Below are 20722 nucleotides of genomic sequence, written 5' to 3'. Positions count from 1 at the left end.
ACAGGCAATCAGTAGAATGTCAATGGCTTTGGAGATGGTAGTGTTGTTGAATTGGATATACTCAGGCACTTGTGAAAACTGCCATTAGATTTTCAGATTGTGTCATCAAAGAGTTGCATATTAAAAGGAAGAAATAACCACCAGAGAATATATGACTGCAAAGTCTTATATAATTGAATTTTATTGCAGCTTATCGAAGTATGTAAAGTGAACCTTTTCCAACCCATAATCTGTGCTACTATCTGTTCCAGAATCATACTTTGAGGAGTTCAAAGTTTACAAAAACAAAGCAACTTTGTATTAATTTCATACATACCTACAAGTTAGCATAGTTTGGTATTGTATGATGTATGAATGTATTATTTTTAGAAAGCAATAAGTAGGTGAACCAGTGCATGTAATGTTCTGAAACAGATCGATAGAGTTTTTCCCGGAAATAAACTAAGGGTAAACTTTGCAACATGGGGCCTCTCAAAATTTACATTGTGAAATGAAATGCAGCAGATTTTTCCTCATTTTACAGCTAATATGTCAATAAAAAATGAGCTTCTCTAGATCACAAAAAAAGTGAAAAGCAGCTATATGAACCTTACAAACATGCAAAATGTCTTTGTCAACATAATTTTCCCCATAGAGTCTGAGTAATTTTGTTTATATTAATCTTTCTTCTGTCATCAAAATAATAAGCATCAGAGCACAGCTTTGATAATGCTCTTTTCATATCTTCTCCAGCACTTTCTCTGTCAGTTCAATGGTAATCAAAAATAATTCATGCATCCAGCTCTGCAGTCTGCAAATCTTAGTGAAAATAGATCAAAGAACTTATACAGGCCATTTAATGGCTCAGAATTCAGTCTATCGGTGGTTTCCTAAAATTCACTAAACTTGCTTTGGGTGAGGTGTCTTGTCCGGAGGTTCCTAAATGCTTTCAAATGTTTCTAAATGGCCCCGTCCCTGCCCCCACTAAAGCATTTTGAAAAAAAAAGCTAAGGTGAGAACAAACCTCTTCACTCAGTGAGTTGCTAGAGTGTAGAATGCATTGCCTGCAAGTGTATTTAAAGTAGGTTCAACTGAACCATCCAAGAGGGCATTGGATGATTATTTAAACAGAAACAATTTGCAGGACTATAGAAAAAGGCAGGAGATGAGCACAAAGGTAAAACATCAAATATGATGGGCTGAATAGCCTCCCTCTGCGCTTAAAAAGTCTGTGATTCACATTCATGTCACATCTTTTTCAGAATGGATGAAATTAGTCTTCATCAATCGTGATATCAAATCGTAATTCATCATTTTACTGCACACCATTTTCTTATCTATTTAAGTCAATGGCTGAGCATGGAGTAAATAAAGCGGTTGATTCAATCAGTCCTACACTCCTGTACATCTGATAAAGATAGTGTTATTTTCTTAGCTAATAAAACATATTATTTAAGACAAGGTGAAATGATACACTATCAGTACTAAACAACTGAATAAGCTGGATTTAAACTCACAACTAAGGTTGGGGGGATCCATGGACAGGTTACAGAATGATTTTTAGACTGGCTCTAAAACAAAATTGGAAGTAGGGATTAAAGGTAATTATTTGGACTGGCAAAAATTAGAAAATGACATTCCACAGGATTGGGGACCAATATTGTGACTGAGGAATTGCAAATATAATTTCAAAATCTGTGGAAGACATCATATTGAAGTTGTTTCTTTATACAAAGAAAGAATGCAATGAAGTATAAGACAATAATAAACTTGGTGAAATGAAAGATGAATTTCAATTTAGATTAGTATAGATGCTGCATTTTTCTGAGAAGAATATGGAGGCCACAAACTGCTTGGATAATATGAAACTAAATGGATAAATGAACAAAACGATCGAAAGTACAAATTCACACATCACAAAAGTATTGAAGCAAATTACAAGGACATTTGAAATAAAACAAATAAAACGCAGAATTCGTTTCTAGACAATTGAAAAGCAGAAAAGTGCTATTAAATTTACATAGAAACTTGGTCAAACTATTCTTAAGTCCATGAATAGGACTGGTTTATATTTGATAAAAGACACGATGAAAGGGCAGCACCTTGAAAGCTAGTGCTTCCAAATAAAGCTATTGGACTATAACCTGATGTTGTGTGATTTTTTGAACTATGATAAAAGAGGTGTAGTAGAATTTGAATGTGGTGAAAAACAAAGATCAGCAAGAATAATGCCAAAATTGAAAGGATATAGTATTAGGAATTCAAGAAAAATTCTTCACACAAACAAATGGTGAAAATATGTAAAATATATCCCAAGCAGATGTGGCAAATAACAGTTGGATGTAAGGGGAAATACATCAGGGAGTATAGGAGGGTGTGTTTTGTGACTAAATGAAGAGGAATATGAGAGTTTTGCGTAAATGCCAGAAAAGACCTTTTTAGCTGAATTGCTTGCTTCTGTGTTATAGATTCACTTATTACAAATGTGAAATTTGTAAGATTCTTATGTTTAAATTGTTTTTTAATTTAAGGTAATATTAGAAAATCCTGGAAAGGAATTGTGAAAAGATTATAAAACTCTGTCCAACGTTAGATTTCATGGATTTGTTACCATGGGGACAGTTTTGAACTTGCAAAATTCTCATATCTGACTCCAAGATTTCAAACAGGAAGAGTGAGAGGATTGTCTCACAGAGAGTGAAAAGACTATGTGGTCAGCAGAGAGGAGTTTGTGTCTCTTGTGAGAATCAAGAAGAAACAAGGAAAGTAAGATTGTCTCTGTCTCATGACAATCTACGGAATCTAGAAGATGATTCCTGGCATGGCCAAGGCTGGACAGAATGACCAGACTAAGCCTTACTATTGGTATTTGGTTTGTAATTTCTCCAGAAACTGAAAATAAAATGACTTTCGAAGGATCACTCAACATTACATCTTAGCAAAATGGGGAGAAGTGAACCAGTTTAGACGTTAAAAGTAATGATGGATTAGTTTAAGATGTGACAAGTAATATGCCTCAGTGATCAATGTTGGTGCCACATTTACTTATAATCTATATAAATAACTACCTTAATAACTGAATTCAGAGTGGCTAAATTTGCTGATGCTACAATGCAGGGTAGGAAAGTTGTGGTGAAGCAGGCATAAGAAGTCTGCAGGGGAAAAATAGTTAGATTAAGTAGTGAGCAAAAATTTAAAATGAAATATCATGCAGAAAAAGGCCACATCTTTTTTGGCCGACAGAATAGGCAAGTAAGATATTATTTAAATAGAGACAGAATGCAGAATTCAGATATACAAAGGGATATCTCTCTACTGGGATCATAACAGAATCGCTCTTTGCTGGACTGGAAATAGGTACACAGGAATCTGTCTGAATTTAGACAAGCAAAATTTCACAATTGTTTCCACTATATTCATTGAAATGAGAACATGATTATATCAATTACCGAACAGGAAGACAGGGAAATACAATGATGATTTGGATTTAACTTCTGGGTTTGATTTGGCAAAGAATATTCACCTAGATCCTAAATTCAATTAGATAGAAGTTAAAATTTATTTTGTGTCATTTGAGAAAATTAGGATAAAGAAACCAGACAGTTTTATTCCAAAACATTTTCATGGAGGAAATCATTTGGAATACTCATTGCTTTCAGATGTATAATCTAGTGATTATATTATGAAAACTGCTGTTCTAAACTGATAGGAGTTAGTAGCAAAGCTTCCAGTCAATGATTTAAGAATCTGAGGAAAAGACAGGATAGATTTTAATGAAATTTGCCAGAGGAAAGGAAGTTACATTCAATAGGTGAAATATGGCTAAGAAAGTGGAGCAAGATTTTCTAGAGATCCTAGTTAGTGAAAGAAGTTAAATAAAATGACTCCTTCAGAATACAATCCCACCAAGAAGCTCAAAAACAATCTAGGCTAAGGGCTACTGCAATAATAGCTGATGAGTACAACATCTCTCATGACAAGTGAGCAGCATGAACCTGTTGTTTACAAACCTGAGAAGAAGCTGGAGAGGTCTGATTGGTTGCAGTCATTAGAATGTAGAATACTGGTTGCATTTGAAAGATAGCAAAATTAAAAGAGGAATGCTCCTCAGAGTCATAAAATATTGTGTGAGGGATAAAGGCGATACAAAGGGACCGACGTGTTATATTTGTCCTAAGAAAAGACATCTGAAGACAGATTGTTGTAAATTAAAAGCCAAAATGGATGGCATGCAGAAAACCTTGTATCAGTAGATGGCGCCGATGACAAACCAATAGCCTTGAATGTAGTTCCCAGTGGAAAAATCAAAACAGAGGATTTGAAGGAATTTGTATTCAGAGGTGAGCAGTCCACATTTGCCAGTAAAATGGGCAAATAATTAATATTCTTAGAGATGTTGGTCAAATCAGTCACTGATGGTGGTGGGTCAATTGAAATTTCTTTATTAACTGCTTAGGAATGCATTAAGGATATTCTTGGAGCTTGTTCAATTGTTCCATTGCATAACAAAATTAAAACTGTGTCTTAATTTACATACTGTAGTCATGGGAATTTTACTGAAGTTGCATGTTAATGGTGTTCATTTCATACTAAGAAATGATCTCACCAGTAATACAGTCCTTCAGCAGTGTCACCTCAGTGCAGTGTAACATTTTGAATTGGAAATCTATAAAAGAAATCAAGTAATGTGCAAAGATCTGAAACTATCTCTACTCCTACTGTGGAAATGATTGTTCCAATTTGAGATATGTCCAAAGTGTCAAAAAGTTTGGACTTGTGAGATTAAAGAGATTAGAATATCAGGCTGAGAGCAAAGCGTTAAAATCAGCTGGAAATGCATTGGACCTGGCTGAATTAAATTTAAAATTAAATCTAGACAAATCCAAAACCACAGGTATCAAAACTGACAGCAGCAATATTGAAGCTGATGGTGGAACAGGGCAAAAGATTTGAAACGGAAAGACTCTGCCATATCTAATGCTAATAGCATGGAGTTAAGGAGGAATATTCTTATAGATGGTAATTTTTGTGCATAAATTAAAACTTCAGAATGACAAACCTATTGCCTTGTGAGACAATAATTGGACAAAGCTCATTCTGAATGGAAAAACAAAAAGCTGTAAGAAATTAGAACATGTTGTGAAATATAGACAATCAAAACCTTCAGGCTGATTCTCAAAATATTTTTAATGAATTATTTAAAACAACTAAGGAGGATTTTACTCAGCAAAAGACTAGACAAGGCACTATTAAGCCTATTTCTTCTGGAGGAACACTTAAAGTGAACAGTGATGCTGCATTAAAACAAGGAAAATTCACCAATATAGGGGGCTGTAACCTCCTGTCTTGATTTGGTCACTAAAAAACACCTATAGCCATGAAAGGACTGGAGATCCAGAATTTAAGCCTGAACTGGATTGTTATAAGACTGTTGCCATCCTGATGACAACATATTGTCTAGTTTTAAAGAAGAACAAAGAAAATGAATGAATCCTGAAATAAAGAAGCATTTAGACAGGGAATGTCTTTGAGATCTGGTTCCTATTGCTGTTATTCAAAAGAAGGACTGTAATATTGTTCTTGATAAAGCTAGTCAGGCCAAACTGAGTGTAGAATTTTCTAATCCAGAACAGAGAAAAGCGATAAAATATACTCAGAGTGGAATAGGAGATTTCCGACAAAGCATCTTGGAAAGTGAAGCCATTAGTAGCAAAATGAAAAACCGAAAGAACTGCTGATGCAGAAGCAAAAACAGAAATCATAGAATCCCTAGAGTGTGAAAGCAGGCTATTCTGACCATCAACTCTACACTGATCCTCCAAAGAACATCTCATCCAGACCCACCGTCCCTACACTAACCCTGTAAACCTGCAGTTCCCATGGCTAATCCACCTAGCCTGCACATCCCTGGGCACTATGGACAATTTAGCATGGCCAATCCACCTAACTTGCACATTTTTTACAGTAAAACAAAGTCCAAAGCTCAGCAGGTCTGGTGGCATTTGTGGAGAGAAGATAGAATTAACATTTCAAGTCCAGTGACCCTTCTTCAGTTCTGAAGAGGGGTCACTGGACATAAAACTTTAACTCTGCTTCCTCTTCTCAGTTGCAAAATAAAATCTAGTTCAGGAGCGAGCAGGCGCTGTAAGGGTTCACATCAACTAGATTTGGATCCCTTGCTATTAAATGTACTTTGTTGATACAGATTAAACACCGGCCTGATCTTCTAATCCGGGTTGGAAAATATTCTCTGATGGAGATCTGACTAAATGTTATCCATTTAAGTCTGGTGTAGACCAGTTAGCTTAGTTACCATAGGAACAGGTTGGGGCTTGCTGAGCAAGTTGCAAAGTTCTCACAGCTGAAACCAGAGCAAACATCACTGGGGAGGCTTTCTGCCTCCAAGATTTTGGACAGAAAGAGAGAGAGAGGGAAATCGCACAGATCAAGGACTGTAGTTATCATGTGCTCACCAAAGAGGAAAGTGTGTTCAGTTTGTTAGCAGAAATGCAGGAGAAAAGTGTCTCTGCTCAAGGAGACACTTGTTTTGCTCATTCATGGGAAATAGGAATCACTGGACTTGGCCGTCATTAATTGGCCATCTCTAATTGCCCTCAAGAAGGTGGTTAGAAGCTGTCTTCTTGTGTCCTTGGGCAGTAGTGTTATTAGGGAAGGTGGCAGGTGGGGGGTGGGGTTTCAAGGTTTTGACCCTGCATTGCAATGTATGGAATCCTGAATATACATGGCAAGTGCACAGAAAATAACCAGGATAGGGCGAACTTTAGGCAGGACTTCTCCAAAAACTAAAGGAAGCAGCTTTTGATAGTCACTTGACATTATGACTTGGCAAAACAACATTGGAACCTGGGAGCAATGATGGACTGATTGCTGTCAATAGCAGGTAGTGAATTATAACACCAGTGTGGTGTTATACAGTAACTAACCAATTCATACCAACCATAATCCCAAATTAAACTAGTTCCACTTGCCTGCATTTGGCCTATATCCCTCCAAACCATCCATACTCATGTACTTATCCAAATGTCTTTTAAATGTTGTGTTCTTCGACAATATTAAAAAATTAAATGGAGGATTAACTTTTGTCTAATTTAGGGTATTAATTGCCTACTAACTAGTGTTCAGCTGATTGTTTGTTACAATTGAAACCTTAGAACTTGAAATTTTGCTGTGTGCAATCTATTCAGTCAGTCACTGGAACTCAAGTTATCAGTCTCTACAGGGATCATAACATACTGGATAAGTCACACCATCTTGGCGAGTTGTTGAGACTATTTGCTGGACTACAATTTATGGATTCTTGGTCAGTTTCGACCTCACTATTTATTTTCAAGCTGCTTTTATAGTTGATTTTGTTATAAGTAAGTAATGAGAGTCCAAGTCATACAAACTGGACAAGTATTTTGATAACTCTTTGTAATAACTTTTAAATGTAGAGCCAATCATGCCACAAGAATTTACAACTATCTCTCAAAACAGCATCAACACGGTGTTGTGGTTTCAAATAAAAGCAAAATACTGCGCTGCTGGAGATCAGGAATTAATGCAGAAGATGCTGGAGAAACTCAGCAGGTAGCACCTGCAGAGGGAGAAACAATATGATTCCATGGATAATCATAATGGACAGAAAAATAGAGGCTATCTTTATGACAGCAACACGGGTTGTAAGGTAAAATGATGAGAGGACCCTCTAAGCTCAAATGCATTAGTCAGATACTTACATAGTACAGGTTGAAGATATGTAAAAACAAAATAGCGCAGGCAATTTTATCACTAAATTATTAATGCAGAGACACAGGTCATGTTCTGGGCACCTGGGTTCTAATCTTGCCATGGCAGCTGTTAGAATATGAATGAGTAAAGAAAAAATGGTGGCCATGGAACTGTTGCTCATTGTTGGGAAAAAAAACATCTGATTTGCTAATGTCCATTAGTACAAGAAATCTGCCATCTTTAACTGGTCTGGCCTATACATGATTCCAGATCCATGTGGTTGACTCTTAACTGCCCCCTGGGCAATTAGGGGTGGTCAATAAGTGACGGCCCAGCCAGCAATGCCCACATCCCATGGATAAATAATAATCAATACTGCAATTGCTGGAAATCTGAAATGAAAACAGAAAGTGCTGAAGAAACTCAGCAGGCCCAACTGTACCTTTGGAGAGAGAAACAGAGTCAATCTTTCAAGTCCCATGACTGCTCTTCTTCTATGTTAGACTTTGCCACTTTGATCTTTGATGCATGTTCAGAAAATGGGTTTCAATCCCAGCAAAATCCTGCAATTAATTTATCTCTCTTTTTAGGAAAACATTGATTGAATATTCTGCAAAGCTGAGACGAATGTTTCAGAACGGTATCTTTAACTTAGACCACAAGACAATAAGAAATAGGAACAGGAGTAGGCATTCAGCTCATCAAGCCTGATCCACCATTCAATAGGATCATGACTGAACTTCTAGGACCATAAAGCAGTTTGTGTTAGGAGATGACAATGTAGGCCACATATTTACATTGCCGTGCTGCATACCTGATAAAGAAATACTCTTCTGACAGAATTCTGTTTTTTACGTATGCTAAAAATGTTATGAACCTTACCTTGAAAAGAAAGCTTAACTTCACTTCACCAGTCAAACATGACAGACAGGCAATTTAACAAAATCAGGAATTGCTGGTTGAGGATAATTCAGAGATTATACAAAAATCTCTTTCCTGAACTTGCCAATAAACTTGACCTTAGAACTTTTGTTTTCCATCATCTGTCATTTGAGTCTGCCTTATATGTCTTCAGTAAAGATTCTTTTTCTGCTGTTAAGTGCTTTATAAGATTGTTTCAAATAAATAAAATAGATTTGTCACCGTCACATCTGACACCAAGTCTCAAGTTTAAAAATGACTGACAAATCAGTTGGTTGAAAGTTTGCTCTTTGACAATGCAATATTCAGGGAGAGATCAGTGTCATTCTGGAACCTTGGCAGACTCTTGATTTCTCAGATACCCTTTACTGAGGATGCCCCTTGGTACCAATGTCACTGTTGAATGCCTTGACTCCTTGGTGGATTTTTCATTTCCTCAAATCATGCCAGAGTAGAAAGCTGTGGTTCTGAAAGAATCTTCTTTATTATTTTGTGCCAAGACAAAAGGATCCATGATCCTTTCACTCTTGCACTTATTCAACTCGGTAACATTGTCATTTTATCAGATACAATTACAGAAATGAAAGCCAACTTACAGACATAGAGTCATTGAGATGAACAGCACGGAAACAGACCCTTCGGTCCAACCTGTTCACGCCGACCAGATGTCCCAACCCAATCTAGTCTCACCTGCCAGCACCCAGCCCATATCCCTCCAAACCCTTCCTATTCATATACCCATCCAAATGCCTCTTTAAGGTTGCAATTGTACCAGCCTCCACCACATCCTCTGGCAGCTCATTTCATACTCGTACCACCCTCTGTATGGAAAAGTTGCCCCTTAGGTCTTTTTTATATCTTTCCCCCCTCACCCTAAACCTATGCCCTCCAGTTCTGGACTCCCCCACCCCAGGGAAAAGATTTTGTCTATTTACCTATCCATGCCCCTCATAATTTTGTAAACCTCTATAAGGTCACCCCTCAGCCTCCGACACTCCAGGGAAAACAGCCCCAGCCTGTTCAGCCTCTCCCTATAGCTCAAATCCTTCAACCCTGGCAACATCCTTGTAAATCTTTTCTGAACCCTTTCAAGTTTCACAACATCTTTCCGATAGGAAGGAGACCAGAATTGCACACAATATTCCAACAGTGGCCTAACAATATCCTGTACAGCCGCAACATGACCTCCCAACTCCTGTACTCAATACTCTGACCAATAAAGGAAAGCATACCAAACATCTTCTTCACTATCCGAACTACCTGCGACTCCACTTTCATAACTTGTATTGTTGGAAGTTGGGGTCCATTTACAACTGACATTTTCTCTCATATTTCCTGTGTGACATGAAATCTCATGGAACCAATGGACCTCCGAAGCTGCATAGATGCTGTAAGAGGGGGATATACAAGCCAAGTTCACAGTTAATCGGTGTATTGAGTCATTGACTTTCGGTTTTGGGAATTGCTACTATGCATGAATTTCGGAGAACTGAGCAGTAGCAGAGTTAGAGGGAATGTAGTATGTAAGTGTTGTTATGGTAGTTACTTGCTTTCCCCCAACATCTTTTGTGACACAATAGGCACAACTTAAGAGCAAATACACAAAGTACTATTTTAGCTATATGTTGTTAATACTAAAAACACCCTCTCATTCACTCAATCCCAGGAACAATCTTTTATTTCCTGATGGTCAGAGTAATGCTTGGCTTCATTCTGCTCTCTGACAAAACTTTAGAACATATAACTTAGAACATTACAGTGCAGTACAGGCCCTTCGGCCCTCGATGTTGCACTGACCTGTGGAACCAATCTGAAACCCATCTAACCTACACTGTTCCATTCTGGTCCACATGCCTATCCAATGACCATTTAAATGCCCTTAAAGTCTACTACTGCTGCAGGCAGTGCATTCCACGCTCCTGTTACTCTCTGACATCTGACCTATATCTATCACCTCTCAATTTAAAGCTATGTCCCCTCGTGTTAGCCATCGCCATCCGAGGAAAAAGACTCTCGCTGTCCAACCTATCGAACCTATCTGATTATTTTACATATCTCAATTAAGTCACCTCTCAACCTTCTTCTCTCCAACTTGCAGTGAAGAAACTCAGTGGACCTCATGAGTGCTTTTATCTGCCACTGATAGAGCCATATGCCATCTTCCCACATTGGTGGGGTAGATAGGCAATCAAAAACACAGCACATAATGATTCAATTCCCTTTCATTTCTAAAAGGGGAAGTTGGGCCAATCAGAGCTGTTTCTAGCAAATAACAACTCATTACTGTGCACTAGGAAAAGCACTACTTTGTGCAATTTCTATTTTTAAAATAAGCACAACTTTAAAATTTGAGCTGTTCAGTTTCTTTCTCAGTATTCTCAGTATCTTTCTCCTACGAACTGTACAGAACCTCAATGAGCTAGCTCAGCAGGCTTTCATTTGGGTTCTTGCATTTACATTTTTGTTCATATTTTTCCAGTTTTGTTAGGAAATTGCCAACAGGCTTATCTGATTCCTGCTTCAGGCCTAGAAGTTCAGATTAGTCATGCCAATGATTTGTTTGTGGCTGGAGATGTATGCTGAATTTTCCAAAGAAATTATCTGGTTTTACACTGTTGTCTTCCTTCATCTACTAACTTCTAATTTCAATCTTTTCCTCTTGCCCACAAAAGGATTTGATCCATCCTTTTCTCTTCAGAAATGCTCTTATAAAGCTACTTAATGCCAGTCTTTGCTCTGTTTAAACTTCTCAAATGCCTCTGCAATGTCATAAAGCTCCCAAGTCAACATCAGCTGCAGCTGTGTGTTTCTAACTACAGTGGCATCTCATTTTCCTACAATATACTTAAAACAAAACATGGCAGACACTAGAATCTGAAACTTAGCAGGTCTCCCAGCATCTGAAGAGAGAGAAAGAGTTAACACTTCGAGTCCAATACACATGTTCTTCAGGACAGGTTTTTCTTTCCTGGATTTAATATAGGTTAATTTTTCACTGGATTCCTGTATTGATTTTAATTAAAATGTTCAGGTTTTTACGAATAGATACCTGTGCCATCATGTTGTGTTTTGTGACTCCCATTATTCAATTGTACTTTAGATTCCAACTACAAGAGTTTAATCAAGACTGTCTCTTGCTGTTTTCCACATGACTAGTAAACTGTTAGACTGATGCATTGTCACTGGCACATAAATGTAGTGCAAAAGAGAACAAGACAGTACAGGATATGCATATATACAATTAGTTCCTTGATCTTTACAAATCATATAATAATATAACACTCAGTTGAATTAATGAATATCATTTCAGGTTATGTAACAGCTATATTGAGAAGCTTTTAACTTCAACTTCTGACTGCTAGGATAGAAAGGAATAATATGAATATCCAGACATTTTAATTAAATGATGTTAATTGTAATGTGAGCCAAACTAAGTACTGGATAGATTAATTCATGCTCCTTAAGTTTGCAATAACATTCAATAACTATCAAGTGGTGGAATATAGAGTGGCAATGCTAAGAAAAGACTTTGACATTGAGTAAATATATGAGCCAATTCAAGCAAAGGTAAAACTTTGGACCATGCTAGTTTACTGTGAATATAGTGGAAGATTAATCACCTGCTAAGTACAAATAATTCCTATTTTGTATCATGCTGAAATGCAGATTGAAATTCTTATTTGCTAAAAGCTATTTTGAGTTGTATTGAAAGTATACCACAGCGGACAGTTTACCAGCAGAAAACATTGCACCTTACTCATATAAGTAAAACTGATGGATAAATGATTGTATTGGAAATTGCTCTTAAGTAGAAATGATTTGAACATGAACAGAAACTGTATAGGCCTCTTACACAGCATTTAGACCTCATTAATGCTCACATTGGTTGAAGCCCCAGATAGGAAATACTTTTGACTATTTGACCAAGGACTTTGGCTGTATAGATAATCCCCAAAGATATCAAAACGAAAATGGCATTTCAAGTTTCATTGAGGCCTGCTTTCCTACTATCAGGAAGGTCATTTACTCCTAGGAACTAATGGCCTCCAGGACTGACAGTAGTCAGGACTGTAGGAGTTAGTGAATGATAATAATGTCAATGACTAAGCTATGATATACAGGCCCACACAATGTGGTTGTAGGGCCCATCTCAAAGAAATCAAGCCCTCAGAGACAGCACAGGGGGCCCCATACAAATCAGCAGCAGAGCACAGAGTTCAATCTCTGACTCAGTTTGGTGTATGAGCAGCTGCCACTGTTAATCATTAATATAGAGACACATTAAAAGCTGCATGTGGGGCTTCATGTATTACAAGGCTAATTAAGTACCAGAGAGGCAAAAGTATTGAACACTTACACCACATTAACTTGAACAGTTTACATGCTCTTCGACACTTGGGGCAACTTGCCGTTTATTGCACAGGAATTAAGTTTTGTATTTAAGATGCAGACCAACATGAACATATATACTTGAGACTTAATTTTCTCTCAAGGTAGGAGCTACCATTTGTAATATTGTCTCCAATTATAAATGTGTACCACAGAAGTATGCAGTGAATAATCTCAATTTCACTTGAGGTTTGAGTAATTACTAGCATTGCAGCTGCAGCCATACGTCTATGTTGCACACTCCCTTGTTACTGCGTGTAGATCCAATTTTTTTTATGTGAGGTTCCTCTCCGTGACAAATTTGTGCAGCACACTGCATTGACATTTTCTTTTACATTCATGGAAAAGTACTGAGGCACTCCTGAAAAGTCTTATCAGAGTGGGTACACAATGCACGGTGAAAATCTCCAACACCACTTTTCCTAAAGTGCACAGAAAGTGCTTTTTATAGGATGCCCCATTTAAAATTGGATATGAATGCTCAAGTTACATTACATACAAAGTTGGAAAATTAACACAGCAAAGTAAACTGTTGTGTACTTTTCCTTTCTTTAATATACAGGGATTAAAAGAAATTCACAGAAATTTTTAAATTCCTTTTGCCTGCAAAACTATTGTTTTGTTATAAACATTTTCATAACATTCAAGTGGAAAAGCCTATTAACTTTAAGTATATAAATAAGGTGTACATCATCATCAGGCACTCCAAGACTGAAGCAATATCGGCAGCAAGCTCTGTTTGGAAAGTTATTGACCAATAGCATCAGATTTTATATCCATTTACATTAAATGGAAGATCAAATTTGGCCCCATCACACAGCAGGGCAGAGCAAGGTTTAAGAGAAGATCAAGATGATGATCATCAGACGGATGTCTTATCTCAGAAGAAAAAGATGCAATTGAAAGTGGTATAATGAGGTATTCAAAAAGAAGCAAAACAGTTGGGTTATTTGATTTCATTAGGAATTAAAAAACAAAGGAATAGCAGTCTATGTTAAAGTTAGATTGGATTCCATACATAGTGCCATTCACAGAGAATTGGTGACTTACAAAATTGATGACTTCGAAATATATAGGAAAGAAATGGACTCTCTGTAATCTGGATAAGTTCAAAGGAACTGAGGAGATCTCAAGTTCCAGAGGAAGGGAAAGGAAATCTGCAATTATTTTTACAATTGATGCACCTAGAGTTTGTTCATTTCTGTGGGAAATAAGAACAAATTTCTCAGACCATTTTTTGGCCCAAAGTTTTCACTTTTTTTCTTCCTGATATGTAGTGTTTATGTTAATTTTAGCTGATAGTGCCCATAAAACTATTAAAATATAAGATAAAATATTTTATTTTTAGTTCTCACTGAGAAATTTATTTCCTTTAAAAACAGTTTCTGTGGAGATTGGAACAGTGGTCTTCCTTACCCTTTTCCACTGATAAATAGTTTGCTCATTAGTGGTGCTATGCTGACCTATGTTAATTTTTCTGGGGGCAGTCAGCATATTAGGCTACTCTCTGCATGAGCCCTAAGGCATATTCTATTCATATTATCTAGATAATAGGTGTGCGAGATAAGCGGCTGTCCGGCCCCATCTCCGGCACTTTTATTTCCCTTCCCAGGAACAAAGACACGGAGGAGTCTGTCCAAAACTTTTCATTCAACTTTGCAAAGTCGGGTGTTGTTCCCGTGGGTACACACACGAGCATAGTAATCTCCACGCATTATATACACGTATATGTGGGCTGGGTCTCCTACTGCTGTCTTGACCAATGAGTGCTAGGGTTCCCCACTGTTTTCCTTATTTGGGTTCTGGTGCCTGCGATTATTTTGTTATTCACTTGGCCAATCAGTGTTCGAGCTCCCTGTTCTTTCCTTATATGGATGATGTTGTACAACTGTGGTTAAGGGCGGTCTCTCAACTATCGAGGAAAGCTGTTACAATTGTTTCATTCATAAAAACATGGGGGAGGTCCGGCAACAGTTTCGAGTGTCTGCTTGTGTTTACTATAAGGTTGAAAAGACTAAAATGCAGCTAACCGTTTAAAAATTACACTACCCCCTACATAGGGAATTGGTTTCTAGACATTTCTCGACACAAAGTGTTCATGAACAATAGAGAAAGAAAGAAGAGGAGAATATTGCAATGCTGAAGGGGGAAAGAGAGAGAGAGACAATCACCCAAAAGAGACGATAACAATCAATTTGGCTGATCAATAGGGACAAAGTGAGGACTGCAGATGCTGGAGATCAGTCGAGAGTGTGGTGCTGGCAAAGCACAACAGGTCAGGCAGCATCCGAGGAGCAGGAGAATCAACATTTCGGGCATAAGCACTTCAGCAGAATCAGTAGGGATCTCAGTATGTTATTAGTGTATTCTATAGTCCACAAACTGATTACAAAAATATAATGGATCACATTTGCAAAGAAATTACAGAGCGAGAAAGTACCATTGGGTACTGATAATGAGGAACTTCAGTTATCCTAACAGAAACCAGGAGAAACTGTGATATAATAAGCAGTGTGGGGAAGAATATTCTGCAAAATATTCCAGATCAACACATTTCCAGATCAATGAGGAAGTTGATAGTGCTGGATTGATTTCTAGGGAATGAAGTTAACTGGATCAAGCATTCATAGTGGAACACACAGGGAACAGTGACCACAATGTGAAAAAGGCAAGGAGCTATGTAATTTAGATTAGATTACTTACAGTGTGGAAACAGGCCCTTCGGCCCAACAAGTCCAGCACACCAACGCTCCGAAGAGCAACCCACCCAGACCCATTCCCCTACATCTAACACTGCAGGCAATTTAGTATGGCCAATTCACCTGACCTGCACATCTTTTGGACTGTGGGAGGAAATCGGAGCACCCGGAGGAAACCCATGCAGGCACAGGGAGAATGTGCAAAGTCCACATAGACAAGATGGGAATTGAACCCAGGTCTCTGGCGCTGTGAGGCAGCAGTGCTAACCACTGTGCCACCGTGCCGCCCATATTATGTAAGAAATCCCACAGATTTTGCCAGACCTCCTGAGCATTGCCAGCATTTTCTATTTTTATTTCACAAAACAATTTATATGAAAGAAGTCAAGTTCAAAATACAAGTGGAAACTGGTCTTAAAGCTGAAATTCCAAAGTGGATTTGACAAAGGTAACAAAAGGGGCGATGATGTCTTCTGAGAAGAAACAGCCAATCAAAATGAGGAGGTAGAATAATCAGCATATACTTAATTGAAGAGTAAGAAAAGGAGTGTGTAGGCCAATGAAGTGTGCCTGAAACGCTTTGCAAGGAGACAAAGTACACTGCCGGGGTACGAAATGAGCATTTCTCATTTGTCTTTACCAAGGAAGGAGATACTGCCAAAGTCATAGTTAAAAGAGAAGCTGGTTGAGATATTGGAAGGGCTAACCATTGTAGGAGGACATATTAAAAAAGCTGGTTTCTCTAAAAGTTGACAAACCATGAAGACCAGCATGGGTGCATTCAGAGATACTGATAGAAGGAAAGGTGGAGGAGTTAGAGGAGTACAGGAGTAGTAGCAGTGCAACAGAAACTGCAACATGTTACAACTTGTTACTTCAAAGAATTTATGCATAAATCCAGTTTACTGCAAGCCAGACAGTTTAACCTGGGTTGCAAAAAGATTTTCAGAAATGTTAATTCTGAACAGGTTAATGATCATGGACCAAAATTGATTGATTAAGAAAGCCCATGTGGATTTGTGAAAGGCAGAATGTGTTTAACTACTAATATAAAATCAAAATACTGCAGATTCTGGAAATTTGAATTACAAGTAAAAGTGTTGAAAATATAAGTAAGTAAGACAGCATCTGTGGAGAGAAACAAAGGTAGTATTTCAAAGCAATGAGCTGACATCACAACCCTGTCAGTCATCAATCAGAAACATTTTCAACTAAATCCTAGTTTTTTAGAAAGTTTTTTTTAACCACAAGGCCGAGCTGATCACTCTATCTTACCAATCTTGCCTCAACAATTACTTACCCCACCCATATGGCTTCACTCATGCCCAATTCCTGCCTCTCTTACCATCTTAACAACTCACCTCTCCAGGGATATCATCAAAACACTGGCATCCCTTGTATCCGTGTCATCTTTAAAAGCCAACTATACATTTGAATAAGCACTGGCATTCCGATTACGTCCTGCTCCAGCAGGGATGGAGTCTGAATATGTCAGGAAAGAGCTGAATGGCATCCCAATTCTTAACAGGGACCGAGAACACCTGGTAGGTATAGTGTCCAGAGTAGAGGTGTCTTCTTCCCAGTGGACTGGCACAGCCTGTCTCTTGGCTGCCACCTGGGTCAGTGCGATCTCCAAGGTGCACAGAAATGGCCAGCAATAGAGAAAGAAGGTCTGTCCGGATAAGTGCCACAGTCTTCTCTCTTCCACCTCATACTCACTCCATTTCTGTTACTTCACCCACCTTCCAACAAGGTTCATGGTCTGCCACTCTCCCATTACCTGTGATATCTTCCCTCACTTGTTCTGCCCTACACCCCCATCCAGCAAAACACCCCCATCTCCCCAAAAAAGCTACTTGGTCTCTGCACCTCCTACTTGATACACCTGTCCTACTTTACCATTCCCCCTTAGGTAACAGCACTAGCAAGCGTGCCACTCGCTGCTCTTCACTCAATCCCCCCCTCTCCTATTTCTCTTGTTTCAGGAGAGGACAGCACATATCAGAATAGAGAGTGCCTATTCAGGTGTAGTGGTGCCCATATCCATGCCCTCACCTGCTATGAGCACAGAATCCTGACACTAGCAGAAGACCAGTACCACACCTGCAGGTATGCTGAAAAATCTGTCTTATCAAATGAGTAAGTAACAAAGTGCATTCCACTGCAATTCTCACATTAATGCTGCTACCCTTAACTTTCTGCGCTGGGACTCTCTGACTGACCTGTACCCCTTTGGACTTCAGTGAGGATGACTCCCCTAATGCATTTGACATGGCTGTTTGCTTGCTGCACATGGGGTGTGTTTGCTATGTGAGCTGCTGGCGAGCGGAGCAGGACTGAGTCTGTCATAGCACACTGCTATGGCATCTACAAAATCTGCACCACCTCGACTGAGGACTACTTAACAGCGAGTCAAGCTGTCAGTTTGTGTCTGCGCTGATTGTTTTGGCAAGGCACGGATGCTGTAAGAATGTGGGTAGATGCTAAGTGAGCAAGTTATAAAAGAGCAACAAGCAGCTGAAATGCAGTCGAATCCAGTCTGTGAGCTGGGTGTCTGTGCCAATGCGCAAAATGTCTTCACAGCAGCCTTTCAATGCAAGTTACTGGTGTATTCTGCAATGCAGGCCTGTGTTTCAAAAGTGTACTGCCAATGCATAGGCAAAGTGTCAGGATGCTCATATTGAGTTGGTAGATGTCAAACCCTAGTAACTATGGACATGTATGCGCATATCTATCAGTTATGACCTGAGCTACAATTTGGTCACAGTCAGCATGGAGGTCACGCAGAGCAAGCAGCTCAGGTCATATTTTCCTGAATTTAGCTTGTTTGATGAGTTTGGTAAGATGAGAAGCTGAATATTAAGGAGATGAATTGTGCTGTTAACAAGGCATTTAACAAGTATTAAGTCCCATCAATTAGTATCTCACCGCTGCCCAGTGAGAATCTCGCCACGCTGTTAGCGAAAAGCAGAAAAAATGGAGTGAGATGACCTCAGTGTTGATTTGGCCTCATTGCATTTGTCACCCAATTCTGCCATAGCCCACCTTGCTCAGATTCCTATAAAATTCTGCCCTCTGTTTCTGTCCACAGGTGCTGCCTGACCTGCTGCATTGTTCAAACATTTTGTGGTTTTTTTATGTGTAACTAACCTGCTTTATTATTAATGAGCTAACAAAGAGTTTCGCTGGGGGTAATGCATTAAATCTGAACTATATAGGCTTCCAGAAAGCAATTCATAAAATACTACACTATCGGCTGCTGAAATAATGCCTATTCAAGTAAAAATCTCTAAATTTCTAACAAGCTTTGAACATATGCAGCTTGGGAGTACTGAACTGTATGTGAAAAACTTTGACAAATGTATTTTATTCTTTTTTTATTAAATGAAAGATCATATTCAAAAATGATCTTGCATATTTCTATCTGGATTCAATAATGATTCCACAATTAAAATTATCTACAATTTTCTTCACTAGGTCAAACATTGATATTCAGCCTAATGAAAATATCTACCATATGTAGGTATATATGTTACATAACATGTTTTACAACAAACTATTTTTCTGTCAATAAACATTGCTATAGCAAATTAATAGAGCTTCATTCTTACCGTTGTTAAGGTATATTCTTCTAGTTTCACTTCATCAAAAGGCCGATTTGCTTTCTTCAGTAAATCTCGTAGAAAGCTCTGTGAAGGGAGAGGGACAGCAACACATTACACAAATACTTTTTAAAAAATTGTCCATGGGATGTGGGCATCTCTGACTAGATCAGTGTGAATTGTCCACTAGCTCTGAACCTTGAGGTGGCGGAAAGGGCTTTCTGGATATAGAGCCAGAAACAGTGAAAGGATGGTGCTATAGTTCCAAATTAGGATGCTGTATGACATGCAGGGAAACTTGCAGCTTGTGATATTTTCATACATCTGTTGCTTTTCTCCTTCTGGGTGGCATATATTTTGATTTTGTGAACTGCTGCCAATGGAGTTTGGTGAATTATTGCAGTGCATCCTGTAGATGGTACCACTGCTGCAATTGGATATCGGTAATAAAGGGAATTAATGTTGAAAATAAAATAGTTCTGATATAACATGACAGTTCTGTTCTCGTGCGATCTCACGTTATAAGAAAATCATGCAATTGCTGCGCCATTTAATCTAATGGGGCTGGAATTGCATTATAGCCAATACAGGGAGGGAGAGTTTGCGTTCTACAAATAATGGTCTAAATTCTTCAGTCACGTTAAAACCATTTCGAATTGAAGAAACACGCCTTGTAGCAGAACTGTAATCTATGGCGGTATTATAATTCCAGCTGATGTTCACACTGGACAAGTCCGATCTCAGAATGAATCCTGGCCTGATAGGCACTAACCTTGTTTTTGTTGGTTGGTCCTCATCATCTGCTGCAGACCTAGTCTACCACTATGCCTATTAGAGTTTGGCCAGCTTACCCAGTAGTGGTGTTTCTGAGCCACTCTTAGACATTGAAGTCTCTCACCCAAAATACCTTCTGCACCCTTGCCACTCTCAATGCTGAATTCGAGTAATGCTCCGAGGGCTGGTGGCATGTGGTAATCAGTAGGAGATGCCTTTGTGCATGTTTGACCTAATATCCCAGGTTTGATGGTGAAATCTCATCAGCTGTGTCTAATGTCAATTACATCTATAGGGACATCTATTTTTCTGTACAAATACATCTCTTAAAGAGAAAATTCTTTATCATTCTGTTCTGAGTTATAAGCAATAAAAACAAAACCTTGAGTTATTATGATAGATCTCAACCCTAAATTACTTATAAACATATTTTTAATTCCAAAGTGTATTGTTTCCAAAAGGCCGCAGAACAGATGCGGATTTAAAAATTTAGTGACTGTCTGGCAAAATCCTGCATGGAGCCAATGGAGTGATATACATGTAAATTGTCAGGAAATGTCAAGTAGGAAGAAACTTAACAAGAAGTGATAACAAGGGAGCTGTCTATCTCACCCTCTCATCAGAGAG

The 20722-nt window shown here is 38.4% G+C and overlaps 1 protein-coding gene across 1 annotated transcript in view; it reads right to left on the bottom strand.

Moving 5' to 3' along the window:
• The window catches only part of calb1 (calbindin 1), an 85982-nt gene that overhangs the window by 20186 nt on the left and 45074 nt on the right, over positions 1 to 20722 (bottom strand). Inside the window, exon 6 of the mRNA XM_043688125.1 lies at positions 19331 to 19408. Within this exon, the coding sequence (XP_043544060.1) occupies positions 19331 to 19408 (78 nt within the window). The remainder of the gene's footprint in view (positions 1 to 19330; positions 19409 to 20722) is intronic.

Source organism: Chiloscyllium plagiosum, chromosome 4 (genome assembly GCF_004010195.1).
Source record: "Chiloscyllium plagiosum isolate BGI_BamShark_2017 chromosome 4, ASM401019v2, whole genome shotgun sequence".
NCBI classification, from domain to species: Eukaryota; Metazoa; Chordata; class Chondrichthyes; order Orectolobiformes; family Hemiscylliidae; genus Chiloscyllium; species Chiloscyllium plagiosum.
This window is presented reverse-complemented; position numbering and strand designations above follow the sequence as displayed.